We start from the raw sequence: 19169 nt of genomic DNA, 5'->3' as shown, positions 1-19169 counted from the left end.
TTCTCACTGGTATATAGTAATAGCAATCCCAATTCTCAGAGTCCCGTTTCTGCTGTAGCCAAAGCGGCACCGTCCATGCACAAAAGGGGGTATCACCAAGCCGAGGGGAACTTCAAGTCCTGCAAAAGTAGAAAACCCTTAGGAAAAAACCAACGACCACAGAGCAACACCCTCGGGTACGGTTCCTTGCCAGTCCCACTTGTTACCAAAGCCCTGAACGGCTTGGGATCAGGATACTTCAAGATCGCCTCCTCCTGGATCAGCCTGCCTGCTGCACTGGGGAGGCTCTTCTCTGTGTCCCGATGGTGGCCGAGGGAGGACTGGTCAGGATGCAGGACAAGAGGGCCTTCTCTGTGGCGGCACCCTGATTGTGGAGCGCCCTGCTGGGGCCAGGAAATCTGATTGGCTCTCTTTGCCTGGGCTTTCTTCCATCCTGTTAAGGTACTTTTATTCCTGCCGCTGGACCAACCCCTTTCTTTCAGCCGTTTGTATCTGCTGCACCTGTTCCTTGTTACTGTGTTAAGCCAAGAGAAACACAATAGAAAAGAATAAATGCATCAAAAACATTCCAGAAACACTAAAACAGAGCAGTGCAATTCCACGTCAGGGAAAGCCTGAGTAAAGAGGCGTCTGAAGTTTGCCGCTGTTTCCACCCCTCAGGCCACAGGAGCGTTCCAGAAGGCGGGGGCCACCGCTGAGAAGGCTGCGTGTGTCTCTGTGCCCTGCCGGCTGCTAATAACACCCTGCGCATGTCGTGAAGTGAACTCTGAGTCCTGAAAGCTGGCGCTCTGACAAAAGGACTTGGTCTCTTGGAGTGGAGTTTTGTGTTGGAAGGTGACTTTTTATTTTTCTTTGAAATGAAACGAAATGGAAAAGGCAGGCTACTTCCACCGAGCGCTCACGAAATGGAAAAGGCAGGCTACTTCCACCGAGCGCTCATGAAATGGAAAAGGCAGGCTACTTCCACCGAGCGCTCCTGCACAGGCCTGCTCAGGGAGCTCAGCCGCAGGGAGAGCAGCGAGATGCGCTGCCAGGAAATGGGGCTTCGAAACGAAACGTGCCTCGCGGAGATAGAGGGAGGCAGTGCACACAATATGTTCCATGGGGTTTTCTTGGCAAGAATACTGGGGTGAATGCAGCCATGAAATTAAAAGACGCTTGCTCCTTGGGAGGAAAGCTATGGAAACCTTGACAGCATAGTAAGAAGCAGAGACATCACCTTGCCGACAAAGGTCCGTCTAATCAAAGTTATGGTTTCCCCGGTAGTAATGTATGGCTGTAAGAGCTGGAGAATTGATGCTTTCGAACTGTGGTGCTGGAGAAGACTCTTACGAGTCCCCTGGACTGCAAGGAGGTCAAATCAGTCCATCCTAAAGGAAATCAACCCTGGCTGCTCATTGGAAGGACAGATACTGAAGCTGAAGCTCAAATATTTTGGCCACCTAATGCGAAGAGGAAACTCTCTGGAAAAGACCCTGTGCTGGGAAAGACTGAAGGCAAAAGGAGAAGGGGACGGCAGAGGATGAGATGGCTAGATAGCATCACCAATGCAATGAATATGGACTTGAGCACGCTCCGGGAGAGAGCGCAGGACAGGAAGGCCTGGCGTGCTATGGTCCATGGGGTCACGAAGAGTCGGACACGACTGAACGACTGAACAACAACAAAAGTGCGCACAACCCTCACTTCGGGTTCCCAATGCAGGTCGCCCTATGCAAGCCCTTGTGGCACGGCGCGGGGGTGTCCTGCGATAATAGAGGCGCACGGCCCAACTCTGGCGTTTGGGTTCTCCCCGCAGCCTTTGTTTGGCTTGCACGTGATCCGCCCCGGAGCTCCGTGCTGCCCGCCCCTGTTGCATTGCCCACGGGGCCCTTTGCCCCGCCTGCTGCGCGTGCCCCCACCGCCCTGCAGTTGGGAGCCGGAACTGTCCGTCCGGCATCAGGAAGCCCTGGAGCCCCTGGTGAAGGAGGGATTTGGGGAGGGAGCGCGCGAGGGGGGAGGTTGCAGCGGCTTCTCCCAGTGGCAGGAGCCGGAGCCGCGGGGCTGGGGAGACCGATGCCTGCGGGTGAGTCGGGGTCTGCGAAGGGGGAGGCTGGCTGCAGTCGGGGTTTGTGAACTGATTTGCTGTGAACGGGACAGGAAGACACGGTCTCCTCTGCGAAAAAGCCGTCAAGGCGCTGCACGCCCATTTAAAGCAAGAGAGCCTTAGCGTGACGTTAAAAACACGTTCCAAAACAGCGAGCCACCGCGCGTGGAGTCCTGCGCACGCCAGGCAGAAACAGGCCCCGCAACTCCGCTCTCCAGGGGGAATGCTGGGGGTCGCGGGACTCCCACGGAGCCCCGAGGGCGGAGGGGGGCCAGTCGCGGGTTGCCAGTGGAAGTCGCCCGCCAGGTCCGCGTGGGTCGCCCCACGGTGCTCCGAGCCTGGGAAGGGAGGGAGAAGCCCCCCGCCCCCCCGGCGTCGGAGAACCTCAGAGCTGCTCCGAGCGTTCACGTCCTTCTCCAAAGCGCCGGAGGGCGGCGAGGAAGGCCTCGGTGCGGGGAGCCCGCGACGTTCCCCCCCCAGCCGCCTGGCCTGCGGGGCAGCGGAGGCGGGGCGCGCGCCAGGAGGGGCCGCGCGCGGTGCCCCGCCGACCCTCCTCGGAAGAGCCGGGGGCGGGGCGGGGGGTTAGCGGCCGCGGCCTGGATCCCAGCACGTCCTCGCCGCTCGGGAATGGCGAGCGAGGCGCGCTCGCCCTGGGCCGACGGTGACGATGGGGAGCCGTCCAGACGCCCCCCCGCGACGTGTGCTGAATGGAGCCGCAAACGCGCGGACCGCTTGGGCTCCCCCGCGCCTCCGGTCTGGGGTCGCGCCAGGCGGCGTCCTGGCCCTCGTCCCCCCGCTGTTCACTCGCACTCCTGCCCTGGGACGCCGAGCTGGGCGGGAGCGGGATTCCGACTCCGGAAAAGGTGGCAGCAGCATTGGTTTTCAAGGCCCAGATGCGCGTGGAACAGCTGCGCAAGGAGCCGGTTGCTGGAAGGCGGGCGTGCGGGCTGCCCGTCGGGGCTTCTGGACGTGCAGTGCGGGCAAAGAGCCCCGGACTGGGCGGACCCTTGCTGTGCCCCAGCGGGCTCCTGCCCTTCGTCCCTGGCCGCGCATGGGCTGGTCCCTCTGCCCAAGGCACGTGGTTGGCAAACGATCTCCCACCTTTCGCGGGTCAGCTCAGCCGGAAGTCCCGAGCCCAAGTGGGTTTTGCCTCTGGCATCACAGGTGCTGTGAGGAAAGCTCTTAAGGCGCCCCTCGGAGCCCTCCTGCCTCCCCACGAGTCTTGCAGCAGGAGGTACGAGCACAGAGGGCTGTGGAGACCGGTGCTCATCCACACTGGAGCGGTGAGAGGGTTCCCCGCATTTAGGGCCCTTCTCCATGTCACGTGTCACCTGGAGTGTACAGCGGCAGGCTAAAAAGCTTCCCAGCGCTTTCCAGTGTCTGGCTACCAGCACGCTGGACGTGGCAGGAGGACGCATCTGCTGTGGCCCCCTCTGGACTCCCCGCCACCAGCCACAGCGCAGGCGGCCGCAGAAGCCTCAGGTCTGGGAGCAGGGAGGTTGGGCACACGTGGCGGCCAAAGAAGGCGGCCTCCGACGGGCAGGCGAAGACCCTTCAGAAGCCTGTCTGCGACTAGCGTGCTTTCCAGTGTCATCGTACTGACTGAAACCTGCCTGGCCGCTCTTCCCGTCCGCTCTCCATGCGAAGCACCATGCAACGGCCATCCATTGCTTCTCAGCCAGCAACAGAGGGTGCGCGTCCCTCAAACGTGGCAGCAGTCGCCTGTGTACAGACAGGTGGGTGTCATTGCACGCTGGCTGGCACCCATCTGCTTGCCAGCAGCAGGTGACGTAGTGCCAAGGCCCATCTAGTCCAGCATCCTGTTGACACAGTGGCCAACCAGCTGTCGACCAGGAACCCACAAGCAGGACAGGAGCCCCACAGCACCCTCCCACCCATGTTCCCCAGCAACCGGTGCCTCTGGTACTGGAGGCAGCACATAGCCATCAAGACTAGTAGCCACTGACAGCCTTTTCCCCCAGGAATTTGTCCAGCCCCCTTTTAACGCCATCGAAATTGGTGGCCATCACAACATCTTGCTGTACTGAATGCCATCGTTTAGCTCTGCGCTGTGTGAAGAAGTCCTTCCTTTGATCTGTCCTGAATCTCCCACCAATCAGATTCATGGGGTGACCCCCTTTGGGTTCCAGTATTTTCAGAGTGGGAGAAAAATGTCTCCCCGTCCACATTCTCCACGCCAGGCGTAACGTTGTACACCTCTAACATGTCTCCCCTTGCCCTCCTTTTTTCAGCTTACTTGGAAATACCACTGCCAGTGTGGTCAATAATGTGCCTCCAATGAAGACAGGCCTGCCCAGAGTTTCTGAGCAGGCCTGACTGTTCTTCGCGCAGGCTTTGTGCCAGCTAAATTTGCAGCACGGAAAGTTCTACATAAAGGCCCATGTGTGGTGTCACTGTGCTCAGCTGTTCTCAACCCTCGCGCTCTCCTTGCAAGGAAGGAGCACACGGGAGGCTGCTGCACTGCCTCGCAGGGAGAGACATGGGTGGGGGGTGGCTGGACGGGAACCAAGATGAGAGCGCCCTCTCAGCTCCCATCCCGCCACCGCTGCCGAGCAACTGCTGCTGAGCGACCGTGTCTCTCTCTGCCGGCACCGGGTTGTATATTTTTGAAATGCACCTTGGTGTGACCTTGTGCCTCGCCATGACTGTTTGAGCTGGGGAGTCCCTCGTGGCTTGGCTCTAAAGGGAACGTGCGCCACACACAACGGGGGAGTGGGGCGGCTGTGCGGGTGAGGGCGATTCTCCCGTCTCGGCAGCCAAAAGGGCAGAGGGAAACTTCCCCGGCGTCTTCTAGGGCCTCAGGGAGGGCATCGTTGCGCTGCTATCCTCCCGTCATTTTATTTTGTGCCCTTTGGGATCTGCGAATGGCTCTTCAGCTTTCTCCACATCTCCGGGCCAAAGGAACAGGTGACGGGAGGGGGGGCCCTCAGCTGGAGACCCTCCCCAAGTCAGAACGGACAGTCGTGGCCTAGATCACTAGGTTGGGTCCAGGAGTATCACTAGGTTGATCACTAGGAGATCACTAGGTTGGGTCCAGGTTGGACTAGCTGGATCCAGGAGGTTGTAAATTCCTCCTTGAGAGAGGGAGTGGTGCCTGCCGCTTTAAAAAGAGGCGGTAGTTAGACCACTCCTGAAAAAGCCTAACCTGGACCCAGAGGATGTTAACAATTATAGGCCAGTGGCCCACATCCCCTTCCTGGGCAAGGTGCTTGAGCGGGTGGTTGTAGGACAGCTCCAGGCACTCTTGAATGAAACGGATTATCTAGATCCATTTCAATCGGGCTTCAGGCCTGGTTTTGGAACGGAAACTGCCTTGGTCGCCCTGTGGGATGACCTCTGCCGGGAGAGGGACAGGGGGAGTGCGACCCTGTTGATTCTCCTGGACCTCTCAGCAGCTTTCGATACCATCGACCATGGTATCCTTCTGGATAGGTTGTCTGGGTTGGGAGTAGGAGGCACTGCACTACAGTGGTTCCGCTCCTGCTTGGATGACCGATTCCAGAAGGTGGTGCTGGGGGATTACTGCTCTGTGCCATGGCAATTGTGCCTGGGCACGGTAATGGACTGGATGAGGGCTAATAAACTGAAACTCAATCCAGACAAGACGGAGGTACTGTTAGTGGGTGGTTTGTCTGCCCGGCTAGGTGATATTCAACCTGTTCTGGAGGGGGTTGCACTCCCCCTAAAGGATCAGGTTCGTAGTTTGGGGGTGCTCTTGGATCCAGAACTGTCACTTGAGGCACAGGTGAACTCAGTGGCATGGAGCACTTTTTATCAGCTTAGGCTGGTATACCATCTACGCCCTTATCTGGACAGAGATAGCCTTGCTACAGTTATCCATGCTCTGATAACTTCTCGTCTGGATTACTGCAATGCGTTATACGTGGGGCTGCCTTTGAAAACGGTCCGGAAACTTCAGCTGGTCCAAAATAGGGCAGCAAGATTGTTAACAGGGACTGGCCTGCGAGCTCATATTACGCCAGTACTTTTCCAGCTGCACTGGCTGCCAGTCCATTTCTGGGCCCGATTCAAAGTGCTGGTGTTAACATTCAAAGCCCTTAACGGCTTGGGGCCAGGTTACCTGAAGGATTGCCTCCTCCAATATGTGCCTGCCTGGACCTTAAGGTCATCATCAGCGGCCCTTCTCCGTGAGCCCCTGCCAAAGGAAGTGAGGCGGGTGGCTACTAGGAGGAGGGCTTTTTCTGCTGTGGCACCCCGGCTCTGGAATGAACTCCCTAGCGAGGTTCGCCTGGCGCCTACATTGTATTCCTTTCGGCGCCAGGTGAAGACCTTTTTATTTTCCCAGGCATTTTAGCATTTTAGCTTTCTAAATTTTTATCTTTGCTGTTTTAAATCTGTATTTTAAACTCCTGCACTGCTGCTAGGTTTTATTGTGGTTGTATTGTTATATTGTGGTTTTAATGTTCTGTATATTTTAAATTGTTTTATTGTGTGTTGCTTGGATTTAATTTTTGTGAACCGCCCAGAGAGCTTCGGCTATTGGGCGGTATAGAAATGAATGAATGAATGAATGAATGAATAAATAAATCACTGGTGCACAAACCTTTTGGCCCTGAGGGCGCACCAGGCGGTGCCGGGGGCCGCACACACCAACACCCAAGCCTGGGGTTTCTCTTGCCGGCGCTAGCAAGGGGATCCTTCCTGATCCCCGATCTCTCCTCAGAGATCGGAGAAAAGGGAAGGGCTTCTCTGGGTAGCGCTGGCACGGCAAACCCCAGGCAGTGCCGCCACAGCGGTGCACACGGGTGGGTCTTTTAGGCCACCAGAAATGGCTGCCCGTGTTGCACCCCTGGGCTAGATGGACTACTGGACTGTCCTGGGATGGTTTCCTCTATTTCCCCTGAAGCATCAGAGTGGGGGAAGCAGTGGCGTCTTGCCCGTCCCCAGCCAACCGTTGACTCGGGCCCGGTTCTAAAGACTTGATATGATGTGAAGGTGGGTGTTTTTCTGAAACGCTCTCCCCTTGATTTCGCCCACCGCAGAATGGCGCTTCAATTCGGATCACCCTCCCCCTCCTTCCGGAAGAAGGGGGGAAAGGACTAAAGCGCAGTCGGCTCAGGTAGGAGATTCTCTCTGGAAGGTCCCTGTGGGTTTGGTCAGGAGGGGAGAGAGCAGGACGGTTCCCTAGCTTTCTCCTTATTAAAGGGGGGAAAGCCTCAGCTACTCCTCGTACAGGAATCGCACCAAAAGAAAGATAGCAATGCCCTCTTGAGATCCTCAGAGGTAGAAAAAAGCTATAGGAGGCTCTTCCAACTGGTCCAGAGCCTGGTCAGTCCTGTGGCTCCAGAACCACTGGAGCATTCTAAGGCCTCCTGTGATAAAATTGATCGGATTAGGAGTGTTACTCCGCACGCTGTGGATACAGTTAGTGAGCAAGAGGCGGCCTGTGGCAAACCGGTTTTGTGGGATCACTTCCAGCTTCTTCCTTCTGATGAAGTGGAAAAGGTGCTTTCATCTGTAAGGCCGACCACCTGCTTGCTTGATCCTTGCCCATCTTGGCTCATTATGGGCTGCAGAGAGAGACTGGGTGAGGGGATCAGGGCGGTGGTGAACGCCTCCCTTGAGAGGGAGTGATGCCATCAGCCCTCAAGGAGACAGTGATAAGACCGCTCTTAAAGAAGCCCTCCTTGGATCCCCAAGTTCTGAACAACTTTCGCCCAGTCTCAAATCTGCCATTTTGGGGCAAGGTGGTGGCCCCTTCCTTCCCGACCATCTGCTCCCATCAGTAGTACATGACCTGGTCTCCTGTCGTTTAGACTACTGTAATGCGCTGTACATGGGGTTACCCTTGAAGACGGTTCAGAAGCTGCAGCTGGTACAGAACGTGGCAGCTCGCCTGATTAAAGGCAGCCGCTGGCAAGATCATATCACTCCAGTGCTTAAGGAGTTGCACTGGTTACCAGTTGTTTTCCAGGCCAAATTCAAGGTGTTGGTTTTGACCTTTAAAACCCTATATGGTTCCGGCCCAGCCTATCTTAAGGAGCGCCTCCAGCAACACCAGACAGGCCGCTCAACAAGATCAGCCTCGGATGGCCTTCTCTCCGTCCCATCAGCCAGGACAGCTAGACTGGTGGGGACAAGGGAGAGGGCCTCTTCTGTGGTGGCCCCCACTCTGTGGAACTCCCTCCCTAAGGAACTCCGTCATGCCCCCTCTTTAATGAACTTCTGCCATGCATGAAAAACGTGGTTGTTCAGGCAGGCATTTGGGGTGGGTTAGGGTATTTCAGAAAATGTTTTTATTGTAGAATTTTATTGTTTTAAACTGTTTTATCATATGTTGTACATTGCCCAGAGTGGCTGGGTGACCAGCCAGAGGGTGATTAATAAATTTAATAAATAAATAAATAGCTCATGGAAACTGAAAGGCGAGAGGAGTAGCTATCTTGGTGGCTTAAATTTTCAATTTGATTGTACACGATGTGCTAAGGAAACCCAGCGGACCATGTGTTGAAAAAGAAGAGTAAGTTTCCTAAACTCTAGATGAATTTAAGCAGGGGGAAATGATTCTGTGGCCGGGGATGATATTAGGTATATAGTTCATTGGCATTTGGACAGGAAGGGGCCACAGGTAATTAAATCAAAACGGTGAAGATAACGACTGGGTTCGCACGGCTTGACAACCCCTCGTGGAAAACGCGCCACAGTGGGTTGTCGTGTCGTCCGCACCCAGACCGCTTTCTGCAGGGTGGCTTATTTGGGGGCAATGAGCCACCCTGACAACCCATGGCTTGTTCTAGGGGTTGTTCAACACGTGGTGGGATGCGGCAGTCGGGTCCAGAGCTGCCCAGCAGGAGAGGCAAAATGCCATGTTCCCAGTCAATCTGGTCTGCGTCGCGGTGTCCTGTGGCTGAAAAGATAAAGCATAAATAATTTTTAAAATGAATAAATTAAATAAAAATGTAAACCCCGGGGAACACAAGGGGGGCAGAGTCAGAGCAGGGAGGGGGGCGGGCAGGGAGATAAGATGGGTTCTGCTGCGAAGGACACTGGGATCCCAGCTGGAGGATCAGAGAGGACGGAGGGGGAGAACAAACCACGGTGAGCCCAATCATCTGCCGGGTGCACTGTGGGTTGTCCTGGGAACAACCTCTCTGAGTAGCTTATTCACAGGGCGGGGTGTCGTGTCGTGTGAATGCAGCCAATGAATTTGCCCTGCTACTAGAAGGATACAATCCAACAGGCTCATGAAGAATTATGTGGCCCAGAAGAAGGGATTTCAGCCGACACTCTCATCAGCACAAGATGTCTGCAGGAATAGATGATATTCTGCTTTCAAGAGCCCCGACACAGGGCACACAACAGGCCCTGACTGGCCCAATGACATTCTCCCGCCATGCGCCCTCTACGCGACAATCGCTGCCGGAGACAACCGTCAAACCACACGTAGCTGGAGCGTAGATTGCTTGTTATGACAGAATCATATTAAAATACAGACAACTGCGACATGTCATTTTGAAACCAGTGATGCCCCAGGCCGCTGTGTGAACAGAATGCTGGACCAGATGGACCTTGGTGTGATCCAGCAGGGCTCTTCTGTTCTCAGCTCTGGAATATGATGTCAGCTGAGAAACATCTCGATGAAACTGCAGTGCTTGGAGGATGGCAGAAATCGGATTCCTCCTCTGGCACATGGTGCTGCTTCACTGATTACGTCCGAAAGGAGGATAGTGGAAGAGAACCACTGGCCACGCGTGGAACACTGTACACGAAGGCCCAAAATGAAATGTGCCACATCTAATGAATTCTCGCTCCTCCGCTCACTGTTAGTTCTTGTACCGTTTTTAATGAATTCATTTTTTTGTTTAGAGTAGGCAAGGGTGGGTGACTGGCCCAAGGCAACCCAGGGAGCGTCATGGGCTGAGCAAAGATTTAAACCGGGGTCTTCTGCCCCCAAGCCCACCACTCCGGCGCAGTCTGTTCCAGAGTTGTGACACCTGAGGCAGTTCTGGCACCTCTCTCTCTCTGCCTCTATTTTTTCCTTGCATACTTTTAATTGCAAATATTATTTTCCTGTTTCGCACAGAGAAAGAGAAGTGGAAAAAAACATGCCAAGAATACGAAGCTGAGTGAACAAGGCCAGGAAAAGCATCAGGTAAAGCGATGTGTAATAATTTGGCTGACAACTTACTCGTATGCACGTCTACTCAGAAGTAAGTCCCACTGAGTTCAAGGGAACCTACTCTGAGGTAATTGGGTATAGAATTACAGCCTAAAAGTCCCATATAAAAATAATCAGAAGTAAAAGCCAAATATTCAGAGAGAAAAGAAAGGATTCTTTACGCAGTGCATCGGGTGCCTCCTGACTAGGTGAGGCTGTGTGTGAAGTTAGGTCCGGATCCTGCAAACTTAGGGTGTTTCCACTTGGCATCTCCCCCGTAGACGCTACTGAAGCAGCCCACGTAGGCTCTTTCCTTAACACGGAAGTGCCCGCAGGAGCACAGCGGCAGGGATCTCAGTGCTCTTGCAGCCCAGCTCTGCAGGCGACCAAAAGAACCCAGGGTGCCCGCCAGACGACACGACGACCCACGGTGGGTGAAATGACCCGTACTGCAGACTGTGGGTCGTTTGGGGCAAATAAGCCATCATGGATTTAAAAATTCCCGACAGACGACACGACAACCCAGGATAGGTTAAATAAACATGTCCAAACCCAGTCCATGCATCACATTGTAGGTGAATGGGTTCCGCTGGCATGAGTGTTGGTGGGTTTGAGCAAGGCCCTGAGCTATGCAGTGCTGGGGGGGTTGAGAGATCAGGCCAGAAGGCCAGGAATTTGGCCACCCATTATAGCGAGTGGTGAGTTTTGGATAGGGACAAAATGTAATGTCTGTATGACACCGCTTGCGATTCAAAATGCAAATACCAGGTTACCTGAAGGATCGCCTCCTCCCATATTTGCCTGCCTGGACCTTAAGATCATCATCAGCGGCCCTTCTCCGTGAGCCCCTGCCAAAGGAAGTGAGGCGGGTGGCTACTAGGAGGAGGGCTTTTTCTGCTGTGGCACCCCGGCTCTGGAATGAGCTCCCTAGTGAGGTTCGCCTGGCGCCTACATTGTATTCCTTTCAGCGCCAGGTGAAGACCTTTTTATTTTCCCAGGCATTTTAGCATTTTAGCTTTCTAAATTTTTATCTTTGCTGTTTTAAATCTGTATTTTAAACTCCTGCACTGCTGCTAGGTTTTATTGTGGTTGTATTGTTATATTGTGGTTTTAATGTTCTATATATTTTAAATTGTTTTATTGTGTGTTTGGTTTTAATTTTTGTGAACTGCCCAGAGAGCTTCGGCTATTGGGCGGTATAGAAATGAAATAAATAAATATAAATAATAATAAATACTCTGTGCTCTCTTGGTACACCAGTCACTCGACTCAGGAGGAGAAGAGCTCTTGGGCGCAGCCTCTTGACTCCACTGCTTCAGAGGCCCCAGTCCTGATCGGGGCTGGTCAGCCTGTGCCCGGCCGTTCTGGTCACACAGGCATCCGCCTTGCAGTGCTGGGAGGCAGAGTTCTGAGACCATCAGAGGAGCCCTGCTGGACCAGACCAAGGCTCCATGCAGGCCAGCATTCCGTTCACCCAGGGGCCAACCGGCTGCCCACGGGAAACCCAAAGGCAGGACATGAGTGCAACAGCACCCTCCCGCCCACGTTCCCCGCAACTGGTGTACACGGGCCTACTGCCCCTGACAGTGGAGGGAGCACAGAGCCAGTCAATACTGCCTTTCACTGCCATGTGCCCTGCTCTTAGCCCAGTCTCTCGGGGATGGGAGTCTGCTTTCAGGGCAGTGAAATGGGGATACTGCTGGGATTCCCCCAAGCCTGTCAGCTGTAGCACCGGGAATCCCCTGGGATCCTTATGCCTTTGTTTGGGATGATGACATGTATGGGCACATTGGAGGGGATCCACGCTGATTAGCGCCTTGACTGGCCCAGCGGGTCTTCTTGTGTTCTTGGGAGAGCGTCTTTCGCAGCTCACTTTCCCCCCTGTTAGGCTGTGTGAATGACCTATGCCGTGAAAGGTTTCTGGGTGGCGGAGACTGAGCGAGGGGCTCTTGTGTCCTTCCAGGGGCCGGTGACCTTTGAGGAGGTGGCTGTGCGATTCACCGAGGAGGACTGGGCCCTGCTGGATGCAGACCAAAGAGCCTTGTACAAGGAGGTCACGCTGGAGAATTACGGGATCGTGGCCTCGTTGGGTAAGGAGCCTCCTTCCTCGTTGGCGCAATGAACCTGGAGAGGTTGGAGAATATTAAGGCCCTGGATAAGTCATTCCCTTTGCCCAGCCTACTTTCCGGAGGTTTTTTAAACAAGCCTTCTTTATATTCCAAAAATCCGAATTTTTCCACCCCCTTGGTGAAGGATGCAAGATGGGTCAGGAAATATCCGTCTCTCGTTTCCTCCTCGTTGCCAGCAGCGTACGCTGCGCTCTTTGACAGCATACCAAAGCGTACCCTCTTTGCCGTCCCGCTGCGCCGCCATCCGAGGTCTCCGGAGTGGCTGGCCTGATGCCTCACTCGGAGGGGTCCTTAGAGCAGGCTGTTGGCCTGGCTGCTGCCCTGGAGGGTGGCCATTGCAGCCCACCCCATGCCTTGCTCTGAGGACCCCTCGGAGTGAGGTGGCAAGTGGGACGGCTCTTTGGAGGGCTCTGCTGAAAGCCTGCCAGGTCCAGATGGCCGATTCTGAGGGTGTCCTTCCACAAAGCCAGGCACTGTGGGTGAGGTGGCCCTGGAGATCGCCTGTGCCAGGGAGTCCCCTGGGATGGAGAGGGGGCAGCGTGTGTCCTTTTTCCAGGAGCGGCAAGGACATCTTCACCCGTCCTCTGACATGGGGCAAGAGGCAGTCAGTGCCCTTTTCCCGCTCCCTCTGCTCACACCACCCCAGGAACATTCATTACAGATCTCCCTTCTCCTCCAAAAAGGTCTGAGAGGGCTTCGGAGGAGTGTCTGCCAGGGATGGTTTGGGCCTTCAGACTGAATTCCTCCTGACGTTTCCTTGTTCTCTCCTCTTTCCCACGTGGGATCAGCAGTGCCCAAGCCTGACCTTGTCTCCCGGCTGGAGCAAGAGGAAGAGCCGTATCTGCCCAGTCCAGAGGGAACAGAGGTCACTGAGTCCAACAGCACCTCAGGTAAAGAGTTCGAGGTGTAGCAAAGAATCCATCAGGCTTCTCTCAACTCCTGCTGAGAAATGACAAAGCAACGTTCTCGGTCATTTCATCCTGAAGGGCACATCTCCCACTAACTCAACCACCCTATCTCCCGGAACCTTCTTTCCGCCCTTTTGGAAAGAGGTTGGTGGATAAGACGGGTTTTTGGTCTGATCCGGTAGGGCTCCTCTTATGTGCCTACCCTGCTAAGCCTCCCCTCCCCCCAGTTCAGCCATCCTGCCACCTGGAAGGCTCCTTCTTTGCTTTGGACCATCTGAGTGATAACTGAAGAGGGGATGACATTTCTCAGGGAATAGAAATGTCTTCCCGATGATGAAACTCCCGTTTCTGCCTTCAACTCTCTTTCTCATATTACTATTTGCTTTATTGGTAAAGAAATTGTACTTTTCTGCCACCATTGCCACTGCATGGAGCTACTCCGAGTTGTGAAAGCTCCATTACAGGAAGGACCAGCGAGAATTGAGGAAGCAGACTCAATTGTCCGCTGTGTCATTTTGGCTGGATGTTTTGTGGACAGAGTTGCTCGCATCTGTTCAGACTTAGGTGCCACAAGAGCGCATCCGAAGGATGTGCCTTTGGCGCTTCTGCTTGTCCTTTTGTAATGGATCCATTTCCATATGTACAGCCTGGGAACGTGGACAAGGTTCATGGTACCATGAGGCTGACCACATGCCTCCCAGACTCAAGGATCCTGTTGTGAAACCTTGATTGAGAAAACCCTGTCTGGATCCCATCACGTTGGATAATTTACTACCAGTCTCCCATTTGCCATTTTTGAGTGTCTGGTGGCATCTCAGTTCCAGGGGTGGTGTTTGGATGAAATGGATCATCTAGACCAGCTTTCCCCAACCTGGTCCCTGCAGCAGTGGGAGACTGCATCTCCCACACACCCTGAGGGCAACCGGTTGGAGAAGGGTGATCTGGACCATTCCAGTCCAGCTTCAGGTCTGGGTCACACCAGTAGGAAACGTACAAGGAAACTGACACGGGGAGACCCACACAGCTTTGCTTGCCTGGTGGGTGATGTACACTTGGAGAGGCAGTGCAGTGCAGTGGTTAGAGCGTTGCACTGGGACTCGGGAGATCCGGGTTCGAGTCCCTACTTGACCATGAAGCTCTCTGGGTGCCTTTGGGCCAGTCACTGACTCTCAGCCCAACCTACCTCACAGGGCTGTTGTTGTGAGGATAAAAATGGAGGAGGAGGAGGACCATGCAAGCCACCTTGGGTTCCGTAGAGGAAAAAGGCGGGATATAAATGTGTTAATTAAACAGGGGGAATATGCCCCTGTTCATTCTGCTGCACCGCTCAGCGCCATTCCGTACCATCGACCGTGGTGTCCTCCTGGCCCGCCTGGTGGGGAGGGGCTTGAGCGGCGCCACCTTCCGAGGGCTGGCTTGCTGGCTTCGGGGTCTGTTTCAGACGATGTCGGGGGGGCCCTGTGTGACGCTCAGCCAGTGGTGCATGGTGCCCCCCAAGCTTCGATACTGTCCCCCATGACAGTTAACATCCCGTTCACATCCCTGGGTCTCTAGTCCTGGGGTACGTTGCCACCAGTATGCAGAGGAGATCCTGCTCCCCCAGGTCCCAGTCCGTGGCAGACGCACGTTGGGAAAGACGGCCCTTCAGCTCCCTGGGCCCTAAGCCATCTACAGCCAGTGTTAGGACGGGGTGACTCTGGCAACCGGATTGGCAGACAGAAGAAGGGAAGCATTCTTTCACGCCAGGCGCGGAATTGCCCGTCACGAGATGTGGCGACAACTTCTGACTCCTCCAACGATTCTTTCGTACTCTGTCCTGGTCCACAGGGGGAGCGCAAGGAAGCTAGGGATGCTGTGAGCAGAAGGAACACCAGGTGCTTTCTCACCTGCCCTTTCTCTCTGAGCAGCGGGGGCGGGGATTGGGATCAGAGCGGGAGGAAGAGTGTGATTGTAGGGAGGAGGAAGAGACCCCCCTAGGGCCTGTTGCCCAAGAGACCCCCAAAGCTGGAGCCGACATGTTTCGCGAGGGAAAGAGATCGGGGGCAGCAACAGCTCCATATCTTGTGTAGCTCCTAATCAAGCCGTCATTCCGTGTATTTTCCAAGGTTCCTCCTCTGCCAGATTCAGGAGCAAATCTTGTTTCCCCCTCACCTGTTTCTTCCTCCCAGCAGGTCATTTCTGGAAAACACACTTCTGCCCAGAGTGCGGCCGATGTTTTGCCCTCAAATTGTCTCTTGCTGCACACCAGAGAATCCACGCAAGAGAGGAGCCCCAGGAAAGCTCAGAGTGTGGGGAAAGTTGTGGTCAAAGTTCAGAACGTGGGAGCAACCGCCAAACACGAAGGGGCCCAAGACGCCATAAATGCTCAGAGTGTGGGAAATCATTTGCTCATCGATCTGTCCTTTTGATCCACCAGAGGCTCCATGCCGGAGATAAATCATACACATGCTTGGAGTGTGGGAAATGCTTTCTTCGAGTATCAGATTTTGTGAAACATCGACGAGTCCACACAAGAATTAGACCCTACAAATGTTGGGAGTGCGGGAAATGTTTTGGTAAAGGATCGCACCTTGCAATCCATCAGAGAATCCATTCGGGAGAGAAACCCTACAAATGTGATGAATGTGGGAAAACCTTTTCCCGGAATTCACACCTTCGTGTACACCAGAGAGTCCACACAGAAGAGAGACCCTACAAATGCAGTGAGTGTGGAAAATGCTTTTCCCGACGACCACAACTGATGCAGCATCAACAAACCCATACTGGGGAAAGGCCTTATCAATGTTTGGAATGTGGCAAATCGTTTGCTCAAAAGTCAGTCCTCGTAATCCATCAGAGGCTTCACACAGGAGAGAAACCATATAAATGCTGGGAGTGTGGGAAATGCTTTGCTCAAAATGCACAGCTTTGGAGCCATGGGAAAGTTCACATGGGAGTAAAAGCCTACAAATGCTTGGAGTGCGGAAAATGTTTCCGTCAGCGTTCAGGACTGATGTGCCATCAGAGGACCCATGTGGGAGAAAAGCCCCACAAGTGCTTGGAGTGTGGGAAATGTTTTCCCCGGAAAAAAAGCCTTGAGCGACATCAGAGAATCCACACGGGAGAAAAGCCCTATGAATGCTCAGAATGTGGGAAATGTTTTGGTGAACATTCAGCGCTTGTGACGCATCAGACGTTGCACAGTGGGGAGAGACCCTATACATGCACGGAGTGTGGGAAAGGTTTTGGTGTACCATCACAACTTCTAATTCATCAGAGAATCCATACAGGAGAGAGACCCTTCAAATGTGTTGAGTGTGGGAAATGCTTTTCCCAGAAGCAACACCTTCAGGGTCACCATAGAGTCCACACAGGAGAAAAGCCATACAAGTGTTTGGAGTGTGGGAAACATTTTGGCAGCAAATCAGACCTTACTATACACCAGAGAATACATACAGGAGTGAGGCCGTATGACTGTGCGGTTTGTGGGAAATTGTTTACTGTCTCATCACACCTTATTAGTCATAAAAGAGTCCACACAGGAGAGAAGCCATATAAATGTTTAGACTGTGGAAGATCATTTGCTGATCACTCAAGCCTTAAGGGACACCAACGAATCCATACAGGAGAGAGACCTCATGAATGCCTGGAGTGTGGGAAACGTTTTTCCCGGAAAGACAGTCTTGTGTCGCACCAGAGAGTCCACACAGGGGAGAAGCCCCATACATGTTTGGAGTGTGGCAAATGTTTTTCTCACAGCTCAAGCCTTGTTACCCACCAGAGAGTCCACACAGGAGAGAAACCCCATAAATGTTTGGAGTGTGGCAAAGGTTTTCAGGAGAAATCCCGCCTTCTTAGACACCAAACTATTCACACAGGAGAGAGACAACACAAATCCTTGGAGTGTGGCAAATCTCATGAGTGTTTGGACTGTGGTAAATGCTTTTCCAGGAAAGACACTCTTTTGAAACACCAGAGAGTCCACACCGGAAAGAAACCACATCAATGTTTTGAGTGTGGCAAGTGTTTTACTGAAATATCCTCACTTCGTAAACACCAGAGAGTCCACACAGGAGAGAAACCACATAAATGTTTCGAGTGTGGCAAATGTTTTTCACTGATGGGAAGCCTTCAAAACCACCAGAGAGTCCACACAGGAGAGAAACCACATAAATGTTTGGAGTGTGGCAAATGTTTTTCACAGATGGGAAACCTTCAAAACCACCAGAGAGTCCACACAGGAGAAAAGCCATACAAGTGTTTGGATTGTGGGAAATCTTTTGCCAGCAAATCAGGCCTTACTGTACACCAGAGAATACATACAGGAGTGAGGCCGTATGAATGTGCGGATTGTGGGAAATCGTTTACTGTCTCATCACATCTTATTAGTCATAAGAAAATCCACACAAGAGAGAAACCATATAAATGTTTGGACTGTGGAAGATCATTTGCTCATCAATCAAGCCTTAAGGGACACCAAAGAATCCATACAGGAGAGAGACCTCATGAATGCTTGGAGTGTGGGAAACGTTTTTCCCAGAAGGACAGTCTTGTGTTGCACCAGAGAGTCCACACAGGAGAGAAACCCCATATGTCTGGAGTGTGGCAAACGTTTTCAGGAGAAATCCTGCCGCCTTAGACATCAAACTATTCACATGGGAGAGAGACAACAGAAATGCTTGGAGTGTGGCAAATCTATTGCTCGGAAGGAAACTCTTCTAACCCATCAGAGGGTCCTCACAGGAGAAAGACCCTTTAAAAGCTTGACATGTGCAAATTCTTTTTCTCGGAAATCACGCCTTACTAGACACCAGAAGAGAGCCCATAGAGGCGAGGAAGGATAGAAATGTGTTAAGCAGAAATACCGGCTGTTTTGTCACACGGGACAAAAAAGACCCACCCATAATTGCTGGGGACGTGGGAAATGTCTCCCCAGCCTTACGCTTCCATATAGAGCACATAGTCGTTTTCTTTTCTCTCTTTGCTGATGAAGGAGAAAGGGGCACTGGAAAGTCCTTTGAACTGCTATACGGCTATGATTGCCTGGGATGGCTGAGCATTTCGTTTCAGGTCAGTATTCATCAGAATTTTCCACAATTCACCAGTTTCTTCATATTTGGATGGAAAGAAGTTGAGACTTAAAAAAAACAGTCAAATGTTGGAGAAACGGAGAGTGTGACAGATTCCTCCATCCATGCCAAGGTTTGGCACGCTTAGCTCTTAGAAGTCTGGGCTTGAATCCTGGCTTATTCCACAATGTTAGTGCTGAACTAGGGTCCCCACCTCATTTTTCTGTCAGGCTGCTCATCTTTCAACAGCTACATGGCAGGCACAACATGGTCCCCACCATGCTTGGAATAGCTAGACGTATTTCATTGGGCCAGTGCAGAGACTTTAATTTCAGTTCAGTTTTGATAGGAATTCACCCTAGTTTGCAAATTCCTTCATATTCAGGACAGAAAGAACCTCAGAATTCAAGCATAGAAGAATGTGGCACAGACGTTTCCATCCAGCCCTAATGAATGTCATGACAGCATAACACTGCCATATGCGCCAATGTGCCTTTTCTTTCTCTCTCTCCTATTCTCTCTTTGCTGGTGCAGGATAAAGGACTGCTGGACTACAAACTACGATCGTGCGCGAATGCTGTGGGTCTTGCAACGACTCAGGATGATTTGCTTTTAAGCAGATGGGCTGGAGGGAGTTCAGGGCGTTGCTGGAGTGTAATATGAAAGAGGGCTGGGCAGCAATTGCTAGACATTTGTTCAGTTCTTATCCTTGTTTGCTTTATTATTTTTTCTGCTGTCCTTGTATTGTGCATTGTCCCCAATAAACCTTTTGATTTCTTTTGGTGAAATACTGAATTTCCTTTTTTGGTGAATTTCCTGTTAGTTCAGCCTTGCCCACTGGGGTGGGTGCTTACAGGT

The 19169-nt window shown here is 53.0% G+C and overlaps 1 protein-coding gene across 4 annotated transcripts; it reads left to right on the top strand.

Moving 5' to 3' along the window:
• Positions 1-1694: 1694 nt before the first annotated feature.
• LOC146356047 (uncharacterized) lies at positions 1695-19169 on the top strand. Of its 4 annotated transcripts, XR_014787257.1 has the most exons (7): positions 1695-2065; positions 7111-7187; positions 10152-10220; positions 12190-12316; positions 13147-13245; positions 15435-18312; positions 18846-19169. XR_014787257.1 is itself a non-coding variant. In XM_084831233.1 (6 exons), the coding sequence occupies exons 1-6, from the start codon at positions 1699-1701 to the stop codon at positions 17879-17881; spliced, it is 3186 nt and encodes a 1061-aa protein (XP_084687359.1). In that variant the 5' UTR covers positions 1695-1698; the 3' UTR covers positions 17882-19169. The 4 variants fall into 4 exon arrangements, 3 of the variants coding, with proteins under 3 accessions (XP_084687359.1, XP_084687358.1, XP_084687357.1); XM_084831233.1 differs by having other exon boundaries at positions 15435-19169; XM_084831232.1 differs by having other exon boundaries at positions 13144-13245; positions 15435-19169.

This window comes from Heloderma suspectum, chromosome 2 (genome assembly GCF_057233095.1).
Source record: "Heloderma suspectum isolate Gila_16-S chromosome 2, 16-S_ref, whole genome shotgun sequence".
Taxonomy (NCBI): domain Eukaryota; kingdom Metazoa; phylum Chordata; class Lepidosauria; order Squamata; family Helodermatidae; genus Heloderma; species Heloderma suspectum.
This window is presented reverse-complemented; position numbering and strand designations above follow the sequence as displayed.